The sequence below is a fragment of the Ammospiza nelsoni genome, chromosome 7 (genome assembly GCF_027579445.1).
Source record: "Ammospiza nelsoni isolate bAmmNel1 chromosome 7, bAmmNel1.pri, whole genome shotgun sequence".
NCBI classification, from domain to species: domain Eukaryota; kingdom Metazoa; phylum Chordata; class Aves; order Passeriformes; family Passerellidae; genus Ammospiza; species Ammospiza nelsoni.
Window position 1 is genome coordinate 17156040 of NC_080639.1, and position 22162 is coordinate 17178201.

A 22162-nucleotide genomic window follows, 5' to 3' on the forward strand; every position below is an offset into this window, starting at 1 on the left:
CCTGTGCACAGCATTTATTAGACTGTGATTTATGATTTCTTTTGGGTTTGCTCTGGATTGTTGGACAAATCTAACAGAAGGGGATGATGGAGAAAAGAAACACTTTCCTTCAAAATTGCAGATCTCCTTGGTGATTCACTAGTGCTCACTATTGTGTTTTTCTACAAATTTTATCAGTGGTATTAATTCCATTAATAGGTCTTCCCAGTAGCTAATATAGAGAATTAGGATTTTTAAAAAAATTATCTTATAACTACAAAATTGTTCAGTTTATGAAATAGCGTGTTAATTGTCATATTTCTAACACATTTGAGACATTTTTTGGAGGCCAGCCATCAAAAGGAGTAGTTACTTATATTAGCAAATCTTGTCTAATGCTTGAGTAGCAGCAGGAATGTCTTCAGGGAAGAGAAAGTCTCTGAGTCAGCATAATGGACAAGTCTTCCACTGCAATGTTTCTGCTTTCAGGACTAGATTAGTGAGACAATGCAGTCCATTTCCAGCTGGTGCCTGCTATTGCAGCTCAAAGGAGAGGACTGTGAAGTGATATTAGTGCTAGCCTCAAAGCACAGTTTTAGTTTAGCCAAGGACTCTTCAATAACAGAATTCCTTAAGTGTCTATTCAAGGTATTAAAAAAGCTCTGAACTGGAATTGAAACTTTTGGGTTGCAGGCCAGTCATTAGCATGACAAAGCATTAGCTTTGTCTCCATCTCTTGCGTTCACAGTTTAGGTGTGTTTTCGAATTTACTGCAAAGCTTCTTGTAGAGAAAGACAAGGACCTTTGTAGTGTCATCCACTTGCAGCATTAAAAAAGGTAGTTCAGGAAAAGCTCCATTCTGGATGGCTGTTTGGCTGCCACAGCAGTAAACGAAACAGCTGCCCTTGCAAATAACTGTTCTTGAGTTTGATCCATTTGATTCAGATTTTCAAAGCCTTACTTTTGAAAATTTTGTGAAATGATTCACACTTCTCAGGCTTCTGCTTCAGTGTATTCCCAACAGCTTGGCCAACACCACAGACACACATGGATTCCACATCTACTGTGCAATTCCATGTTGTCCAACATTCTGTCATTCTGTACATGCACATTGGTTAGACCTGCTCTGGTCTTGCATACCACTGCAATGCACTCACACTTCTCACTGGGAGCAGATAGGGATTTAAGCAGTGCAGCATTTTTGTGCTTCATCCAAGTAGATGTCATCTGTGCAAAATTGGCACCGAAACAACATTTTTAAGAATTGCTTAAATCATAATATTAAGATATTAGATATTTTTCTCCATCAAGATGCAGGTTGGATAGCAGAAACTTAAATTTATCTCCAAGTTAAAGTACAGGCAGAGAGGAAATGAGCTGGAAAAAAATATCATGTACATGTCTTCACCTGATCACATAAATCACTCACTTGACGTTATGGAAAAGTCAGTGGCACTCTGCCCGCAGAAGAGTCACAAGGCTATGTATATGTGCACATAAATATAGTAGCTGCAGACTGAGCTACTTGCTCTGCATATTTACTCTGTATATCTCACAAGCTTTTCCAAAATGGAATGAAGAGAAGTATCAAACATCTTATGGATCCTATGCAATTACCTTTCCCAACTAAGCCCCTTGTTATGTGTTATTTAGATTTAGAGATGTCATAGAAAATACTATGTTTCTAACTGTACTCACATTCAGAGGACTGAAAAAGTACATATCAGATGTCCATCCCCTTCTTCCCCCCAGATTATAAACCCCCTAAAATTAATGTTCTTTTCTAAAAGCTGGAACCTTTTAGCATGGCATATATGATTTCCTATTAAGAAATTCATTCTGTAAAAATGAAAGTGTAGAATTAAATTCTTTCTGATCTTGGATCCTCATCATATTTAAAGTTTTGGGTTCTTTTTGATTTTCCCCGATTGTTAGACTAGGAGAAAAAATAATATTTAGGGGCTTTTCCTGTTGATTCACAAAACATAACTCAGGAAAAAAGTTTCAATGTTTCTTTAAATAATACATGGGGCAAATCAGAAATCTGTGTATCTGTTCTTACTTATGATTTTCTTACAAAATAGTAGAAAGTGGTGTTTATAAATAAATAAAGATCTATTAACTTTGGCCAATGAGTAACACAGCTATTGCTTCAAGTGTTCCCAGAGAATGGATCCATTGTGAAAAATGGTAAGTGTGCTTGTTTCTTTTCATTTTACAAATCATAGATGTCTACAGATTTGTTAAAAGGTTTCCAAAATTGATGAAATATATGCATCTATTAAATGCTAAGGACTGTCTCAATGTTAGATAGAACTTTTTCCCAGTACAATGATGTTAATTACTGTTTTGTGGAAGGAAATAGAACACTTAATCAGTATGTTCCTTACTCTGGGTGCAGGTTTTGTTAGTAAGGCCTGCTCTCTAAAGTGAAGTGCTGAGAAGGCAAATGTTTCTCTTTCTTCCTTGTTCCATGTATGTAAATGTATGAGGATGATGCATAAAGAAATAATACACAAGGAAATCTTGTCAAAAGTGACTTCTGTAAATCTCCTTAGGTATTTCAAAGGAGATGATATAAGTGACTCCTATTAAGAGGAAGTTAATGAATAGGAACCCTGGTAATATACAGTTTCCAGTAAGTTCTTCCCATATGAAACAGATAAAGTAATTTCAAAACTCAGTGCCTTAATTTTGTTTTCTATTTTGGAAGCAACTGAAAGTGCCTTCTTCAGAAAAAATTTTTTTTGCAAGCAGGTTTTAGTTGCATTGACAAAGGTTGAGGTATCTTGCATATTCACTTACAGTGACTCAGATAAGCACCTGAAAAGGCAGCAGCCTTTCAAAAGCCAGTTGCAGCACAAAAACGTGGATATTCTTGTGCATACAATTCAATTAATAGCCTGTGTTTAAGGTTCTAAAGTTTTTGTTGCAAAGTACTGTTTGTAGTATTAGCAGGGAAAGAGAAGTTGATAAGGGTGGTGGAAATGTGATTTGATTTTAAGTCATGATTTGGTGGTTTAACAGTTTAGAATTTTTTTTTGTTATTTTTAAGCTTAAAGAAAGTGGGAGGGACAAGGGAAAGTAATTTTTACCCAAAGTATACTTGGAAAACTGGCAATTAAACAAGAATATAATATACAAAATATTTGGGATTCTGTTTTGTTGGTTTTATAAGAACATAGGGCAGCATTTTTTAAGTGAGAAGTTTTATGTGAAGTTCTATTTCATGACTCTCTTGGTTTGCATAGTTGATCAGAGGAGGGAGTAAAATGAAAATAGTAATTGAAAGGAGATATAATAGTTATTGTATAGGAAGGAACAGAAGTGAGAAGTAAGGGAGACAGCAAAAATGGAAGGAGAGAAAGGAATGGGAAAGGTACTTGGGTCTTTTTACACAGTTTGCAAATTGGCATTTGTAGATAGACTAAGGGACCAGGAAAGAAAGCAGGATTTATGTTACATTGGATGTGCAGCTACTGCAGAGTACACTGGTGGTACAACACTAGCAGTGTTTGACAAATAATGAGCAGCATTATTTGTCAAACACTGCTAGTGTTGTACCACCAGTGTACTCTGCAGTAGCTGAATGGTAAACATCGTGAATTTTTTAAAAAAGTATTAGGAAATTCCTCTTAAATTAGCACAGTAAAAACTTCCTTAGGTGGCACTTTGAAATTTTAAGTGTTCAAGAAAGAATTTATTTTGTCTTTAAACTCTGACTAGAGTCTTCATCTTTCAAGGCATCTTCATGTGGACCTTATTAAAGCAGCTGCATGGCTCAAGTCATTAGGATTGTTATAATTAATCAAAATGATTCACACAGAGATTGCAGGTGTCCACACCACAGTGTTTCACTGTGTTAAATATCACCTGCTACTTCTTAAATGTGTGGTGGCCTACAATCTACTATATGTACCAAACATTGGCAATATGGAGTTTATACTTCAAGCAGTAGCAGACTAAAGCAGATATTGAAATTTTCATAACTATGCCCAATTTAATGGTCTTCCTGACAAAAAAGTCTTTTTCATTATCTGGATCTGATTTTTGTTTGATGCTTGAACAGAGAAAAAATGTCATTTTTACCAGCAGTGTCTTAGCTACACAATAAGACTGAAGTCATCCTTCTGATTTTTCTTGTGGGTACACTGTGTGATACAAAACATGCAGAAATCATGTGATATCAATGTGACAGAAAGCATGCAGGATAAGTAATTCATATTTCCTTGAGGACAAGATAAATATTCCACTGTTTTGAAATTTTACTTCTGTATTTAAAGCAAAAAATTTGAGAACGTATAAACTTTTGTTGGAATAGAAACAGCTTATTAGAAGTAATTGTAAAAGTTAAAAAAAAAAAGAAGGAACTTATTTTTTTAAATACAGTATATCTGTATTTGAATGCAGGAAATCTTTTCCCTTGTAACTATTACTGTTATCAGTCATTGTTGACTTAATGGAAATAGAATATGGAAACGGAAAATGGAAATATGAAGTTCTGACCATCTCAAAATTTCAAAATGACAAGTTTCATATTTCTGTCATTTCAAAATGATAATATGTTAATAAACTTTTATATTTTTTGTTTGATTTTGACATCATGATTAAGCAGGCTGCATTTTTTAAGTTTGCAAATACTAGCCTGTGTTTTTCTTCAAGTTTGAATTTTCACTATATAAGTGTTTAACTAGAGAGAAAAACAACTGTTTGCTAATTTAGCAGGCCTCTGCTTAGAAATAGACATTTTATACTCTTCACACAAGTTTCTTTAAATATTTTTAATATATTTTTTTTAATACAAGCCAGCTTGAGCTCCCCCTCATTGCATAGAGTTGCATTTGGTGTCATACTAAGTCATGTACAGAGTGATTAGGCTCTCTGAAATCTATTTGCAACAAGAAATTAAAAATGAGCTGTAGTACTCTGACTTTCAGCCACTGTGAGAGTTCAGGTAGTTCCAGTGCAGTACCAGTGAAGAGACCGTTCCTCCAGTTTGTGTTGCTGCTGCATGCCAAGAGTAGCCATGAAGTTGCCACCTTACAGGATGGATGAATTGACTTTCAGATCAAATTTCTGAAGTTATTTTTTTAAATTGCAGCAATATATAATTCCTTATTTATTTCAGATCTGCAAACTATAACATTAGGACTCCCTTGCAGGAATCATAGCAGTGAAACCCTCTCTCTCTCTCCTTGGCATTTTCTGCCTCTCTTGCTGGAGATTTCCTTCAGGTTGTTTTCAAACGCAAGTGCAGCTGATAGCACAAAGCTCCAATCTGTGTTTACTTATCTGGGTGCTCTCAGGGAGGTCCTTTTCCATGTGGAACTTGGTAACTGCAGACTGAAGTCTCGTTTTACCAAACCAGCTAAGCACATGCTTGATTTTAAGCAAGCAATTTTAAGTAGTCTTATGTGTCAGTTATGTGCTTAAAGAGTTTGCTAGATAGGCAGGAATAGAACCAGGCAGACGAGGTGGTGTGGTGAAACACCTCCCATTCCAGCCATAAACAAGAGTAGTCTCCTAACTCTGATGTCTGTTTCAGAAGCAGCCTCTCTAAAAGCACAAGTAGCTGCACAGTGACAAAGCTGGGCTACTGAAGTTCACAAGCCAATATGCTTTCCATGGCCTGAGGTCTGCACAAGGCCTACACAGGCCTAGAAAAAAGCTGTTAGACTTAAAATCTTCTTTCTTAAAAATGACAGAATTTGTCCATGTTAATTTACTTTAACAAAATTTGTGTTTCTGCACATTGTATGCTACTGTTTGTTATGCGTAACTGCTTGGAACATCCAACAGAAAAATTGTGAAGGAAACAAAAACTACCCTACAGAACGAAATCTATATATTAATAAACAAAATTTTACAATTCAAAGTTAGAGGGGAAAAACAGTTTAAATGGTGTATTCTAATAGTGCAACTGCAGCCACTTGTCTGAGCTCAGCTTACTTATTTAGTCTGGTGATTGACATATGCATTTGGTGTGGCTTCTTGGATGTTTTATAATGAAAGAAAGTAAGGCTGAATCTCACTTGTCCATATGCCCTGTTAAAATGCTTTTTTATTATTTTCTTTGTCTTGTGATTATGAATTAGGTAATTTACAATGTAAACTGCACTTGGTAAACTAAATTGAATTATAAATCAAAAGCTTTGGAATGGCTGAGGTTTCCTCAGTGAATCCCTTTTGTGCCTCTAAAATTAGCATTGTCAATCAAAACCAACAGGTGGTGTATGGTTACAGAGAGTGAATCCCCTCTCCCAAGAAACTTTCTTTCAGGAAACCAATCAGAATGGGCACTGACATGATGAGGCAGACGTGTCAGCAGAGGTGGGGTATATAAAGCGAAACAACTATGTTAGCACTTCTGAGCAGTCGTGCATTCCCCGCCTCGCCTCGGGTGTAGGGATTGCAAAAAAACAAAACTACACTGTCAAGACTGTGTAGTTTTGTTTTTATGATTAGAGGCTCTTCAATTCTCATGCTGGGATTGTCTAAAAAAATCTTACTCTGGATAAGGACGTCGTTCAAGAAGATTTCGTTGGGCTTAGCCCACTCTTGCAGGCACTTTGAGAGATCAGGTTAGTAGCATGTTTCTGCTGGTGTAATAAGTGTTTTATCAGTCATTAATAATTCTGATACAATCTATTATTTATAAATTTTCTCACAGGGGGTTGTAGATTTCAGGGTATAGACATGAAACACTTAAATGCTCTGTCAAGGTTATAGCCTTAATTTCTGGAGTAAGTTTTGATAACTCTCAGCAAAAAGGTTTCTTTTCCAGGGTATCTTATTGCTAAAGACCACATAAATTAGGATTTTAAAAGTGCATGGAAACATGTGCTTAACTTAAAAACTCCTTTCTGTTGGGAGTGTTCAAGGTTATGCTGCTGAGAGATAAACTGAGAAGCTCCAAGAATAGCTCTGATAAAATGCACATGGTATCAGCTAAGTGCTGATGACTTTTTAAGGAAAACAACTGCTAAGGTATCAGTTACACGGCAGCTCTGGAACACTTGTCTGCTGTCATTCATGGCTGCAAAGGTTATTTCTGGAACATGACATTTTAGATGCATACTTTCAATTCTAATTATACAAGAAGCCTTATAAGATCACATCTATATAACCAGAATTTGCTTGGACAATGAAATATAGAAACTTTGTGGGATCTCGATAGAAATTATTCTCAATTAAATTATTTCTGTTCTCCTCTGGAAACTACATATATATATATATATATATATATATATATATATATATATATATGAGCTTTCATAATGTTTAATTGTATTGCAAAATTATTCCCATTTATTTTAGCTGAGCTTCAAAACATAGTCATAACTGAACCTGAAAATTCCAATTCAATATCCAGTTCTGCCTTTATGCTCTTATTGCATGTATGCATCAGGCCCTGATTTCTATGAAGGAACCCAAGTAATGAAGAATTTTCACCCCTGTGAGAGGTAGAATAAATTTGACTCATAGTGAAAGAAACTTCACTTTGTAATTTTTAATTTAACCTTGGGACTGTCACAAAGAGCAAAAGTAAATGGAAGGAAATATATGAGTAAGTTTGCCTTGAAATATTGTGGGATTTTTCTGTTGGTTGATACCAGATATGCTCGGAGGGATTTTTTAATAAGAAAAAATGTAACTTTAATGGATGTATGATCATATTAAGAAAATAGTAGCTACCTTTTTAAAAACTGTACAATTCAACATCAGTTAATAAATAGATCATGCAAATATAAAATATCAACACACAAGCTTTTCTAGTGGCAGTGTGTTATTTCAAAGTAAGATCTTCTGGCATAGCAAGAGAAAGCAAACTTTCTTTCAGATTTCATATGGCTTTGCAGTTGTTCAAGCCATCAGTGTCAGTGGCTACTTTATATCCTAGCTCACATTTCGAAGGTGGCTGTCTTTCCATACTCAAAATTCCACGGAGATACTCTCTAAGAAAGAGGAGAATTTTATCTGCATCTTTATTGCCAATATGCTTCTGTAAAGTGAAATTATTCACTATTTACAGAGTCCTTTTAAAATAGTATTTTGATATTTATTGCATTATTAATAATGAAAATTCATTAATATTATTATTAATAATAATTTATTATTAATAATTTATTATTAATAATTTATTGGCATTATTAAGCTAAGTACATTGTAGATTTCCACATTTCTTTCAATTGCTTCTTAGTGACCTAGTTGTCTTGTCATTGCAGAATGCAAATATTTTGCACCAGCAAAATATTTTTAAAAATTATACAGGGTAATTTTTTCCTGTCAGATAACACAAATTAGTAGACAAAGAGAGGCAGCCTGAATGACCTGTGGAAGGTCACACAGTGAGTCAAGCAGAATTTTCTCTCCTGCTGCATACTTGCAGTGCCAAAGCACAGCTCCACTAAATACAGTGGTTTCCCATCCAGTTCAACCAAACATGTTCCAAGAGTAATTTGCAATACAAATTTGTCAAAACCCACAATATTTGCATTTCACCAGTTGTTCTGATTTAAAACTGAGTAAATTGTTTAGAGAATAGCTGCATATATTCTTAAGATCTTGCAAGAAGTGTGTGGATACAATAACATTTTCACCATTGATATCTAATGATGGGGTTATTTTGCTTGCAGAGTGCCTGTAAAGATGACGACGAAAGCACCAACTTTCACACAGCCGTTACAAAGCGTTGTGGCACTGGAGGGTAGTGCCGCAACCTTTGAGGCTCATATTAGCGGTAAGGCTTTGATTCATTCTTCCAAGATTTGCTATCGTTTAGCACTAATTTATTTTCTAATGTTTATGATGAGAAAAATGATGACACTTTTCATAGGTCATAATCTGGTATGAATGGGTCAAGATGAGTGCTGAAATGTGGATATATATCCATATCATACCGCGCTGAACCACCCCTTGAAATGTATGTGCCTAAAAATACATACTGTGCTAATAAGGGAACTTCATGTGGCTGCAGAAACAATAACCTCATTTGGATGATGACTGGGCAGAATTAGAAGTCAGGATGCAAAAAACAGGATTTATGATAGTTCTTCCAAGACCTTTTGTTAAGGTTTACTTTAGCTAAGCAAGCTCTATTTCTGCTTCCCTTAAGTTTCTGCCCTTAAGTTTACTTAATTCCAGAGTTCTAGGAGGGGGATTAAAAGCACAAAATCTAGGCCCAACTGGCCACTAAAGAGGGCAGAAAACCCTCGTGTACTAAAAAATAGAAGTGTAAGGTGATCATGATGTTAGCACAAGGCTGGATTAATATCAATTGCCTGTGCAATTTAAAGATACCATGCAATTTAAAGGATACTTGATTTCTCCAGTCTACATACTATTCAAACACCCTATCTTGTGCAGAACTCCAAGCAAACCCCTGAGACAGCGTTACCAGAGACCCAACACACTGCTCTAAGAGTGTCTCTGACCTCGGCAGTGACTAAGAAGAAATGACATGTGCTCCTGCTGGTGGAATTATATTGTCTTACAGGCATTAGCAATGTGATGATCCACATACCATAAAGCACTACTCAGATGCTGTGTGACAGGTGCAAACACATGATCTGTGCAACTATAAAGATCTCTGACATCTATGGTCCATGTATTTCATCCCTTGGTCATTTTGCATGACACTGGCTCACACATTTGGTGTTTGAACATGTCCTGCAGTCTCCATCCATGACACTTTTTCATGCCATATTCTATTATTTGGCCCTTATTCTTCAGTTAATTGCCCTGGTTTTCTCTTCTTGCTTCTACACTGTAAATTTTCTGTGATTTTTTTTTCTCTTTTACAATCCTTATTGGTATTAGGAATACCTAAAAATATCATCAGAAAAAGTTAGGAGGCTAGTGTTATTATTCAGTGTGTGATTTTGGCTAATTTCATTTGTATGATATTATGGAGTACTTGGGAGGGGAACTTGATTTCTTACCAAGAGAAGATACAGCAGTGTTTCTAATAGCATATGCCATATTTGTATGTTAGTCTCAAATATCTTGTGAGTCAACCTCTTGTTAGGTTTTTTTCACATTGTGAGATTCTGGTATATCCTTCCTGCCCTAAAAACATCGTCCTGGTTTGAAAGACCTGACAGTGGCTTGGCATTTAGTTTTCTGCAGCATAAAAGTCAGGAAAGGCTTTTACTATAACTAATTGCATAAATAAAGGACTACATAGCTTTATCCTGCTGTAATGCCTACCCTTTCTACCTGCAATGAATTATTGTGAGTTTAAAAATAAGAATTTTTCTCTATCTCTAATAACACTGATCTATTATAAACAAGTCAAGTATTAATACACAGCTACAGTTCAAACGTGAAGACCTCAGTTAATCTAAGAGTATCAAGGAGAGCTTAGCAACCACCTGAGATGTAATTTTCCTGTGTGTAAACTAGAATAAATGAACTGTGCTGCTGTATTAGAATGTGAATTAAGTGTCACATTATAAAGGGATGATATCAGATTAATAAACCCAGCATGTAACAGAAAGCACAGAACACACAAACCCTGTTATTAAAAGCAGCAAATGCCAGGGCAGCCAGGACACTGTCACAGGGGGAGTCCTACTGGGTCACCGGTGACTGAGTCATGAGACAAGAAAGTCAGAACTGTTCCTGGCCTTAGAACAGTGCCAAGCTCATGTCTCCACAGTACTGATCAAGTTCAAATTTTTTCATAAAGAATTAAACTATGCACTGCTTACCTTTCTTGAACTGGTATTTTCAGGTATTACCCAGTGCAAGACAGCCTTTTCATAGTGCTTGTTTTTGAAAGCAGCACACAGATCATACACAAGTTGGCAGTCCCTCTCACATCGTTGTCAGGAGAATCTTATTGAATTCAATTACTTAAGTGGTGAATTTGAGGCACTACAGGTCGATTTTCTTCTTTTTGGTATTAAAGTTCAAAAAACCTCAAGGACAGTTTTAAAATGAACAACGATTGTTCTTATCATTAACAGTCAAATCATAGTGTATTTGGGACATGTAGAAGTAAAACCCTACTCTATATAGACTGGGCACATTTATCTATAATCTGAGTTAGATCTTACTAGCTCTGTGACCTGGGGCTAGCAGAGTGCTAGGAAATTTGTGGAGTTGAGTTTTAAATATAAACTCGGGCTCAGATTTCTAAAATGGCTTCTAGCTTTGGATGCCTTGTACATAGCAGTTTGAGACATCAAAATAGACTCCATTTTAAAAGTGCAGGCCTTTCTCAACCTGCCACAGAAACTCCCATTTTTGCTAATCATCATATAATACCACCGCAAAAGTTCAAATAGAACTTTTGAAATATTTCATGAAATTCACTACAGAGGACGTGTTTTGAAGGATTGCCTAGCTTAAAATATTTTTAAACTAATTTTCACTAATATTGAAGACAGTTCTGAATGAAATCACTGGTGTCTGCTGCATACTCTATGTTGATGATGATAATGCCCAAGTTGCCCTACACCAATAGCACAAAATTGAATCATACCATCCCATCAGAACAGTTTGATAACTTCCATCTGTAAACTGACAATGCTTAAAGCTACTTTTACTCTTTTGATTTCCAATCCTCCCTAAAACCGTCCTCATTTTCTCTCTCTCTGTGTGTATGTTCATTTTACATTTCTCTAAATATCAGTGCTTTACTGTGAATCAGATTTTAAACTTTCCTAACCAAGTCTGATGGGACTGCAGTGAACCAATGAAAGCCTCAATCTACATATCAGCTTCTCTTTCACTTTAGTCTCACACAGTCATTTTCCTTGCACATCAAATTCCTTAATAATTTATTTGGTTTATAGGAAGGATACTCTAGAAAGGAAGCAGAATTCTGTGCCCCTGGGGCACAGACAATACAACTGGGAAAATTAATTCAAGTCTCAGATCTCATTTCTTAGCCTCCATGCAGTGCAACTGGTGATTTGGGTTGAGTGGAGAAAAACATGAAGTGAATTTGGGAGGATTTTAATTTTGAAGAAATTATGTTCTAGAACTACAAAAAAGACTTCGAGCTGGAACCATCTCCTTAAATTACCTGTTCTCCTTATGTGTGTGGTTCATATAAGAATTTTACTTGTTCATCAAATGGATTTAAGTTACTCAATAAATTTGGCTGAGTAGAACACTGAGAAGACAATTTCCACAGGCAATCTCAAATCACCATTTAAAACCAAAAATCAGCTGTTGTTAAAACTGAAATTTTTCTGACCCCAAGACTCTTGTTCATGACCCTGATAAAATAGAATAATATATTTGAACAACAGTTGATTCCAGGTGACTGCTGTTGATCAAACTCAAAAAATTGCAGAAAAAGAAATTAAAACCCCCAAAACTTTGCTGGCATTTGATTTTAATGTCTACAGCAGTCACTTTTTCTATCACTTCATTTTCTAAAACCATAGTAGTTTTAGAACATATGCTTTATTTGGTTGGAAGTACTGATGTTTACATTATCTCCAGACTATTGGACTGCATAAATATGCTAGCAATAATCAATCCTACTTAGATACCAGCAAATGCATTTTTAAAATACCTCACATCCTCCTCCTGAATTTGATGGACTTCTATTTCTTAGTAAGATTGCTAAATACTACAGTTTTCTCATTATTCAAGTGATTTACTAAACACAGGAGCCAGTGCAGCTGCCCTATTGCTCTGTACATTTTAGAGACCTTTCTAAAACAAAATTCCTTTGCCACTGTGTCTCTGGACATATATCTGCACCTATGGCATTATGCTCCACCGCAGCTGTGTATACATGGTAAATTTTTATGTCTGGCATTTCATAATGTCTTGATCTCCATTTGTCTTCCTTTTTCTGCAGGTTTCCCAGTTCCTGAGGTGAACTGGTTTCGGGATGGCCAGGTTCTCTCTGCTGCAACTCTGCCCGGTGTGCAGATCTCGTTTAGTGATGGCCGCGCTAGACTGGTGATCCCCACCGTGACAGAAGCCAACAGCGGGAGATACACTGTGCAAGCCACCAATGGATCTGGGCAAGCGACTAGTACTGCTGAGCTGCTGGTCACAGGTACTCACAGCTACGGAAAGGCACCTCTCTCTGCCTGCTACCAGTCCGAGGGATGATTGGAAATAGTTCAGATTTCAAGTAAACGATCAGCAAAAAATAGCAAAGCACATTCCTTTTCCTAAAGCAGTCTAGAACTCAGCGTGCGTTCTCACCAGTAATGTCTAACAGTGTCCTTTACATTTTAACTGTATCAAGTTTAATCTTGATCTCACAAACTCTTATTCATGATTAAACGACTCAAGCTTCTGGCTCAGCCCTTATGCAGGTAGCTCCTTACGGTCTGTCATGCTGGCTACATTGAAATTGCCCATTAAAAAAAAATTAATTTCTGCAGCATGGAGCCATTAATGATATCTAATGGTATCAATGATATTTAACAGAACAAGTCACATAAAGGTCCATACCAAAAGACTGTGCTTAATGCCTATGGTTACAAGCAATATATCTGTAATTCTAGAAACATTTGCAATCCTAGGTATAATCAAAAATAATATTTTGAATGTTTCAGAAGGTACTATCACCTGTCAGTAGCCTGTGAAGAAGAAATAGAACTCACACACTTCTAGTAATGAAAGCATCTAGTACTTGCCATTCTTTTTAACAGACACTATTGTTTTTCTGTTTACTTCTTTAATAAAAATGCAGCTGCAACAGCACCACCAAACTTCTCACAACGACTACAAAGCATGACTGCAAGACAAGGAAGTCAAGTTCGACTTGACGTGAGAGTGACTGGAATCCCTACACCTGTGGTGAAGTTCTATCGGGATGGAGTAGAAATTAAAAGTTCCCCCGATTTTAAAATTTCACAAGAAGGAGACCTTTACAGCTTAATAATTGCAGAAGCATATCCTGAAGACTCCGGCACCTATTCCGTAAATGCCACAAATAGCGTGGGACGTGCTACTTCAACAGCTGAATTGCTCATTCAAGGTAACAGAGCTGAAGCTGCAGGCCATGAAAATCAGAGCATTAATGGTAATGGTACAATATGCACCACTCATTGCAGTTATATCAACAAGTTAATTTATCATTTCTTTCTCAAGAGTTATTAACTTGCTGTAAAAAATAAAAAACAAAACAGCATCTTTGATGAAATTTACCAAAGATTTTTGTCTGAGATTTAAAAAGATTTTTCTCCAGAATGAGTGTTCTTTAAGCAGAGGATACAGTTGATGGAAAAAGTGTGGGATACCTTGAGTTGTTCTCATTTTGGTCTGTAAATCTCTCAAAGTTTTATTTGTAAGTTGGCTTTGATAGAATAGATAAATCAGACTGCATAGCTCTACCTAGTCTTGTGAAGGAGGCTGGTAAGGATAAGGACAGTTTTTAGAGAATTGTGGCAGGAAAACATGCTACCCAGAGCACTCTTGCTTGGATTTCACCTCAGTCAGGCTTTTGTCTGTAGTCATTTAAGATCCAGGACTGATATGAAGAATCTACAATGAATGTATTTTGTTCTGCTTTGAGGTTGTTTTCTAATGACTTGGTAATGCAGTAATATTGTTTCAACTGTTTTCACAACTATCTATCTGTAGATATTGAAGGCAAAACAGATGGTTGTTTAATTATTTTTCTGTTGTTTATGTAAATTTTTTATATAATTGAAGTTGACCATTCATTTATTTCTCTGTTTATTAATTGTTAACATATGCAATTCTTCTGACCATGTTTTCTTTCCAAAGGCGAGGAAGAAGCCGTTCCTGCTAAAAAGACAAAGACAATTGTATCGACTGCTCAGATTTCACAAACAAGACAAGCCAGAATTGAAAAGGTACAATTTTCAAAAACAAAGCAGGTAAGGCTAAAATGTGGAGGATTACTTCTACAGTCCCTCACCCTAGTTTTCCTTTTCTTGTTTTTCATTGTAGAAGACTGAAGCCCACTTTGATGCCAGATCACTTACAAGTGTTGAAATGATGATAGAAGGTGCAACCACCCAACAGCTCCCACACAAGGCACCTCCACGAATGCCTCCTAGACCTACATCCAAATCACCAACCCCGACAACTGCTGCAAAAGCACAAATGGCACGACAGCAATCACCATCGCCCGTTAGACAATCACCATCGCCTGTAAGACATGTCAGAGCACCAACACCTTCACCAGTAAGGTAAAATTACTGTTCTTTTGGGCAGTATTGCTTTTGGAATCACTTTTACATAGAGAAGTAATGCTGTAGAATGAGAGCACAGTATGAAATGAAAGAATGCACTGACTTAATAATGACTGGCTTTGTTCTGATGGTGAGCTGTAGGGTGATCTATTTGCCACTGCTACAGAAGTGTGTGTCCCCTATGTAGACTTCTATACCCTACTGTAGAAAATCCCATTTGGTTGCTCTACATAGAGCCAAAGTAGCACTCACAGCTCAATTTCATGATGAAACAGAAAAAAAACAACAGTAGAGCAGTTGACTTGATTATTTTAGATGAACAGAGAAAAGAGCAATGACACTGATGAGTGGCAAACAAAATGAAAGGATATGTAAAAAAAACCTTGAGCTGGTGTTCTGTGTATGTGCTGGTAATAACTACAGAAATAATATTTTGAAGGTAGGCAAGCTAAATGTGGTTATGGAAAAATGAAGTTTATCTCTGCTGTGTAGAAGGGCCAGAGAGGGAAAGTGAGTGATGTGAAGAGCAAGGCTCATGGTCTGGGAGACTCCATGAAGTCTGTGCTGAGGGGCAGGTAAAGCCAAGAGTGTTTTGAAAGTCCTGCATTTGCAGTATCCTGAAGTACCAGCATCATGGAAGGAATGTCTCCAAGCTGAATGCTCGGAAGAGCCCCATTTAAGTTGTCAGAGCTGGGTATGCTGGTGAATTTACCCCCTGATAATAACTTGCAAGGACAGGAATAAATGGATTGATAGCAACTAGCTGTAACTATCAAACTACATAAATGAAAAAGGAATTCAATAGCGACATCTAGAGCACATATAGAACTAGAAATTTGCCCTCCCTTGCTAGTCAGACCCCTTTTAGACATACAACACGTTAGAAAAAACTAAATCTAAAAATCAACATGATGCTGCTGCCCCCTACTGCTGCTATTTGTTAACGTTCTCTGGGAAATGCAGCACAAAAAATTCCACTGAAAGAAATTCTAAGTTAGAAAGCCTGTTTAAGAATTTGGAAAACGCTTTAAAACTGTCTGCTGGGATTAGGACTGAATTTTTTGGAATATCAGAATTTAGAAACTAGCACTTGCCAAGTGGATATAAATTATTGCGTCTGAGATCTGTACATGTAAGTGCAGGGAAAAATATTCAGCACTGATAAGAAATTTGCCTGAATTATGGGTACTTATATGGATGACACTGACGGTAAGATGTAGTACAGGAGTACATCCAGTTGTTTTGCTAGGTGGTAGCTACATGACATTTTTCTCAAGATTGGTTACAATTATGATTTTGTCTCTCTACAGAGACTGGACCATGACCGTATTATGTAGTATTTACAGCCTGCGAGCTTTTTGTATTATTCCTATTAGAAGAATTAGGATAGAGCAAATGCAAAATAATTTTTATATCTCAAATATATTTGGTTGACTGAAATTTCTTTTGCCACTTGTTCTTATTTCTTTTTGGAAACTAAGCTACTACAAAGACATGTTAAAGTTATGAATGACAACAGTTAGGCATAATGTTATAAAAACAAATTAGTGTAATTTACAAGTAGAACCTCTCAAAAACCGTTCTTAAAATGAAACTACACATTACTGGAGATACCTACATGGGCAGTGAGTTCAAGTTCAGGCTGAAGTTGTTCATACAATTATCATTCTGAGGCAGTAGATTAATGATATTGATACTGTATTTTTTTTTTAATAGGTCCGTTTCTCCTGCTGGGAGAATCTCCACCTCACCTATTAGACCAGTGAAATCTCCATCTCCAATCCGTAAACCACATGTAGTGACAACAGCTGGGGCTGATGTCCTTCCTCCTTGGAAGCAGGAAGGATACACTGGAACCATGGAAGCCCAGATGAAGGAAACAAGAGTATCCACAAGCACTACCCAAGTCACTGAGGAAAGATGGGAAGGGAGATATGGGGTCCAAGAACAAGTCACTGTTACTGGCACTGCTGCTGGCGAGGTGGCCGCTGGTGCTAGAGAGGTAAAGTCTCTTTCTGGAAAAAATACTGGGTTTGGTTTGTGTGGGGTCTCACCACTGCTGGATAGATCTGCTAAATGGAATCTGAGAGGCTATGTGTAAAACCTTGTGTGCATCTGCTATTGAGAGAGTCCTGCTGCAGATGTGGAAATGCTTCTTTGCAGTATTCTGTCTCTGTACTGGTTTTGTGCTTCTTCTGAATGTATGCAAAATATGAAAAAATTGTCTTTTGATGTGACAAATATAGGTGAGAAAGGACAGTGAAAAAACAGCAGCTATTGCTACAGTTGTTGCTGCTGTGGATCAAGCCATGGTGAGAGAACCAGCTCCAGGTGTGGCAGAGCAAACTGCTAAAAGGACAGCAATGACTGCAGTCCACGTTCAGCCTGTTCATGAGCAGGTAGAAACAGAGCACAGACATTTCCCTTTATCCCTTCATCCAACACACAAACAAGGCATGATTCCCTGTGAGGACGTAACAAGATGTTACCCAGTGCACTGCAAAAGCATGCATACTCATCTAGAACACCTAGACTGCAAAGGAATGCTCAGGTTCATTTACACCATCCCATTCCATCATAACAGGATTGAACTAATTACTCTTTTTAAGTTGCTTTCTCTGAAAATGATCCTCTATTCTCTCTTCTCCTTTATTCTCTAACATTATTCTTAGAATGATTACTTTTTTTTCTCTAATATCTCATTTATAATTTCCCCACTAGAAATAACATAATTCTTCCTTAGTATTTTTCCTTTACTTGAATTCCTCTCTTATTTTTATTTCTCTTCTTATTTTGATGATCAATTTTTTAAAATGAATTCTAAGGCTTTGGTTTTTTTGTTTGTTGCTACAAAAATCAGATGAAAAAGGAGGCAATGGTAGTAGTTACCAGTGATAAAACCACAAAACAAACAGTGATATCAAGAACTAGAGAAGGAATTGTAACTTCACAAGAACAAAGACACATCTCTCCTGAAAAGGTGAATACAGATTGTACCTGAGATTTTTTATGCCCTACCTTGTTCAAAAATCTGATATCTCATACAAAAGACAAGCCTATGAAGAAGAAAAATGAGATACTGTTATTATTTGTCCCTTTTATATATGTTCACTCTTCCAACTTACAGTGCATCTTTTTCCTGTCTCTTCTCTTCTCTGTGATTACTCTCTTTCACTTTTTATTTCACTTCCATTATTTATACCTAAGAATGTGATCGATAAAGTTGCAATAACTAAGACAACCTCTCTTTTCTCAAGCATTCTTGATAATTTAAAGAATTGACATGTAGAAAGCAGCTCTTAAATTTTGTTGGGGGCCGGGTGTGTCTGTAGGGGGTTGTTCTGATATTGTCTCTAAGCTTGCATTTGTTCTGCTTTGTCTGTTGGCAGAACAGGGGGTCAGAAAAAAAATGGAGGAAAAACTCATTCTGCATTGAAATCGATTTTGAAAACACAAATTATTGATTTGAGTTCAGATTATTTTAACATGTATTTTATCAGAAAAATGTGATTTACTGGAAGATGAGCTTTCATAGCCAATGTTTTATTTGCATTATAGTAGAAAAGCATGAGGAAGAAAGTGTAACCTCTCTTTAAAGCACTGAGAAACAGAAATCCACCTGGGCATTAATCTGAACTTAGCATTTGAAAGCTAAGTCAAATTCTTGTCAAATGAAAGTTTCATTAAACCTATTTTTAGTATCTTACACTTTCTCAAAGTGATTTTAATGCAGGACAGTTTTTCTCTGCACCAATTTTTTTAGTACTGCTTTCAGTAGCAAAACAAGAATTTGTGCAATGTTTTATTATTTTTATGTTCAATGTTTTGTACAAAGTCCGTTTATGTTTCATTGTTGTTTCCAGACTAGACGATTTCAAAATACAGAATGTGACATCTTTGCTCTCTTTAATTTCTATGCTCTTTTCCAAATATATTGAAATTCACGTACCTTATATTTTAAAATAAAAATTAAAAGTTCCTTATTTGTAAATGTCCAGGTGAGAAAAGAACCAGAGAAAACTCCAGTACCGACAGTAATAATTGCCACAGACAAAGCCAAAGAACAAGAAAGAATAACAAGAGCTACAGAAGAAATAACTACCAGACATGAACAAGTGCACATTGCTCATGAACAGGTAAATAAATTGATATATTACAAACTAGGAAGTAGAAAGTTTCTTCTCTCATTCAAATAAAAATCAATGGAATATATAATGACTTTTCATTAACTTCTCTCAGCATGTAAGACATGCTATAACTTGAGTACAAAGGTATTACTCCAATTCTGAAATCATGTTTCTTTCTTCTTGATATACATTTAGAAACATTATCCTGCTATCCAAAAGAGTTGTGTAATCATGACAACAGGCATAATCAATTACTATTATTTTTCTTTACCATAAAAAATAGATAAGAAGGGAAGAAATGAAACCTTCAGTACCTAAGGTAGTAATTACTACTGATAAACCTAAAGCACCGGTCATAATATCGAAAAGTAAAGAAAGAATTGCCACCAAACAAGAACAAGTGAGCATAACACGTGAAAAGGTGAATAGCACTGTTTTAGCCATATTTGGTTTTATCCTTTCTTCTTTGCAACCTCTTGTTTTCCTCAAAAAATACTAACTGTACATTTCCAGCTCATTTTTTCTAAGATTATTCCACTTACAAACTTTTAGACCTACTGCTAATTAGACTAATTTATTTCATCTTGATCTTTCTCTCTTGTTTTCATTAATAGGATGCTCATAATTATCTTCTGACTGATGTTTGGAGTGGACTGACTGACTCCTGAAACGCATTTTAACTTTTTTTTTAATCATTACTTTTATTTAAATAGGTGCGAGGGTATAACAATACTTATCACTATAATACAGAGATGTGTGCAGTGCACAAGGACCTAACCCTTCAACTCTCCTTCCCTCTTCCCATTTCAAAATGTTTTCTCATTGTTCAAATATCTTTCAAGACTGAACGTAACTGAAACTTTTATTTCTGCTATAAAAACTAGATTAAAAAGGAAGCTGAGAAAACTATTGTAGTTCCAAAAACAGTAGCCACTGTTAAAACTAAAGCACCAGTCACAGTGTCCAGAACTGGAGAAGAAATTGCAGCCAATGCACTGTTACAATTTGGTTTATCCACAAACCTTACATTTTAAGACCTACTTTGATAAAACAGAATGCTCTCAAATTAATTCCTGAAAACATACCCATTCAGTGGGATGATTTTCAAGTAAAAGAGTCAGTAGGGTTAAGTTTCTAGCACTGAAGGGGTTTATATCCCACCCTGCTAGGAAATGTCACACTTTAGGCTGTAGTCTGATTTCTCTGTGACAGTCTCCTCTCAGTGGCTTTTAAGCAACATTTACTTATTCATATTTCTGATTCTACAATCTTTTTTTCTATTTGATGATTCCATGTAATTTCATGGTTGTCAGATGGAACAACTTCTCTTTATTGAGGTATGAATTGTTCTTTGTACAAAACAAATTTTAACCTCCATTCAGGTCTGTCCAGTTTGTTACTTATGACCATCAGACACTTGTTCCAGTAGGATTCCCACAGTAGGAAAGATCCACAATACAGTCAGGAATTCTTACATGTGCAAGAAAAGCATAGTTGACAACAGCTGCTGTTTAAAATCTATCTACCTACAGTGTAGTACATTCATAAAATACTTTTATAAAATATAAGTAAATGAGTGAAGCATATAAAACTCACTGAGAGTCAGACTGCTAGGTGAGTTCAGTCCGTTGTTATATGATATAAACTTAGGGCCAAATTCAAGCCAGTATAAAAAATTATTTGGAAAGCAACAGTAATACTGAATAAGTGGTCCCTGTTACCTAAACACTGCTTTAATAAGAAAACAAAATCTCTGTAAAGGATCCCATTTTGGCCTCACCTAAGTAATTTTAGTTTAAGCTGGTAATGGTTTTGAAATCAGTATGAAATTATCTTTTAGGGGTTTTTTTCCCATTTTCAAGGAATACATATGATATGCTCTGTTGCTCTGTCCAGATCAGTTATGTAATTATGTGTCAGTAATAACAACCAGTAGTAGTATTCACTATTATCTACTGCTGGCTGACTGGACAGAACTTTGGACCCTAATAACAAAGTTGCAAAGTTGACAGTATTTATGAGTTATTAGAAACAAATAGAAGTCCTGATACAAAAGTGTTATTTTCAAATTATCAGACATATCAGTCTCCCTTCTTTTGCAAAATCCTTTAAAATAGATCAGTACTGAATTAACAGATATACCTGATGTAAAAAATTTTATGGGTCTGTTTCTTAGTAAGTACATTCACAATAGATGCTAGATGCATTTTTTGCATCCACAAGAGCTATAGGGAGCTGGTGAGCATACTTTAAAACTATGTGCACATTTACCTACCTGCATACTCTTAGACAAGTGGACACAATTGTGGCTGTAAAGTATTAGAATAATACTTGCAGACAAATATTGATATGCATAAAACACAGAAGCACAGATATATTCTGAATTTGCAGAGATAGCACTTAGAGAATATATTTGCATTTAATTTACTGATTCTTAAGTGTATTTACAGGTGCATACTTTTGATCTTTTCATCATGACTTTTGCATGACATACTCAACGCTGTAGCGGTTTGTCACACATGCAAGTTTTCAACATAGTTATGCATATGTGTATAAATTCTGCTGATGTTATTTGCAGACTCAAGCTGGAATAAAGGCTGAAGCTGTAGCTACAGTCGTTGCAGCAGTTGATCAGGCACGTGTTCGATCACCCTGGCAACCAGAACTAGCAGATGAAGCTTATGTAAAGGAGAAAACTTTGGAATATGGTTATAAAGAGCACACCGTAACAGACCGTGGTTCTGAGGCCCCAGCAGAACGTCATGTTGTCACCAAAGAAGTCAAAACAGTCTATGTTCCTCCTGAGAAACATATCTCAACACCTGAAAAACAGGAAGTTCATATATCAAAAGAGGTTAGACTCTTTTTTTCCATTGCATTCTTTTCCAGGAACTCTGTCCCAGTAAAACATGC

At 36.1% G+C, this 22162-nt stretch overlaps 1 protein-coding gene across 1 annotated transcript in view; it reads left to right on the top strand.

Annotated features, from left to right (window-relative positions):
* The first annotated feature begins 6361 nt into the window (after positions 1-6361).
* Positions 6362-22162, top strand: part of TTN (titin) — a 238152-nt gene continuing 222351 nt past the window's right edge. The window contains exons 1-12 of the mRNA XM_059476507.1: positions 6362-6560; positions 8616-8719; positions 12803-13006; positions 13652-13939; positions 14692-14780; positions 14878-15119; positions 16839-17129; positions 17374-17521; positions 17983-18102; positions 19121-19258; positions 19533-19670; positions 21828-22103. Coding sequence (XP_059332490.1) covers positions 8629-8719; positions 12803-13006; positions 13652-13939; positions 14692-14780; positions 14878-15119; positions 16839-17129; positions 17374-17521; positions 17983-18102; positions 19121-19258; positions 19533-19670; positions 21828-22103 — 2025 coding nt within the window. The 5' untranslated portion in view covers positions 6362-6560; positions 8616-8628. The remainder of the gene's footprint in view (positions 6561-8615; positions 8720-12802; positions 13007-13651; positions 13940-14691; positions 14781-14877; positions 15120-16838; positions 17130-17373; positions 17522-17982; positions 18103-19120; positions 19259-19532; positions 19671-21827; positions 22104-22162) is intronic.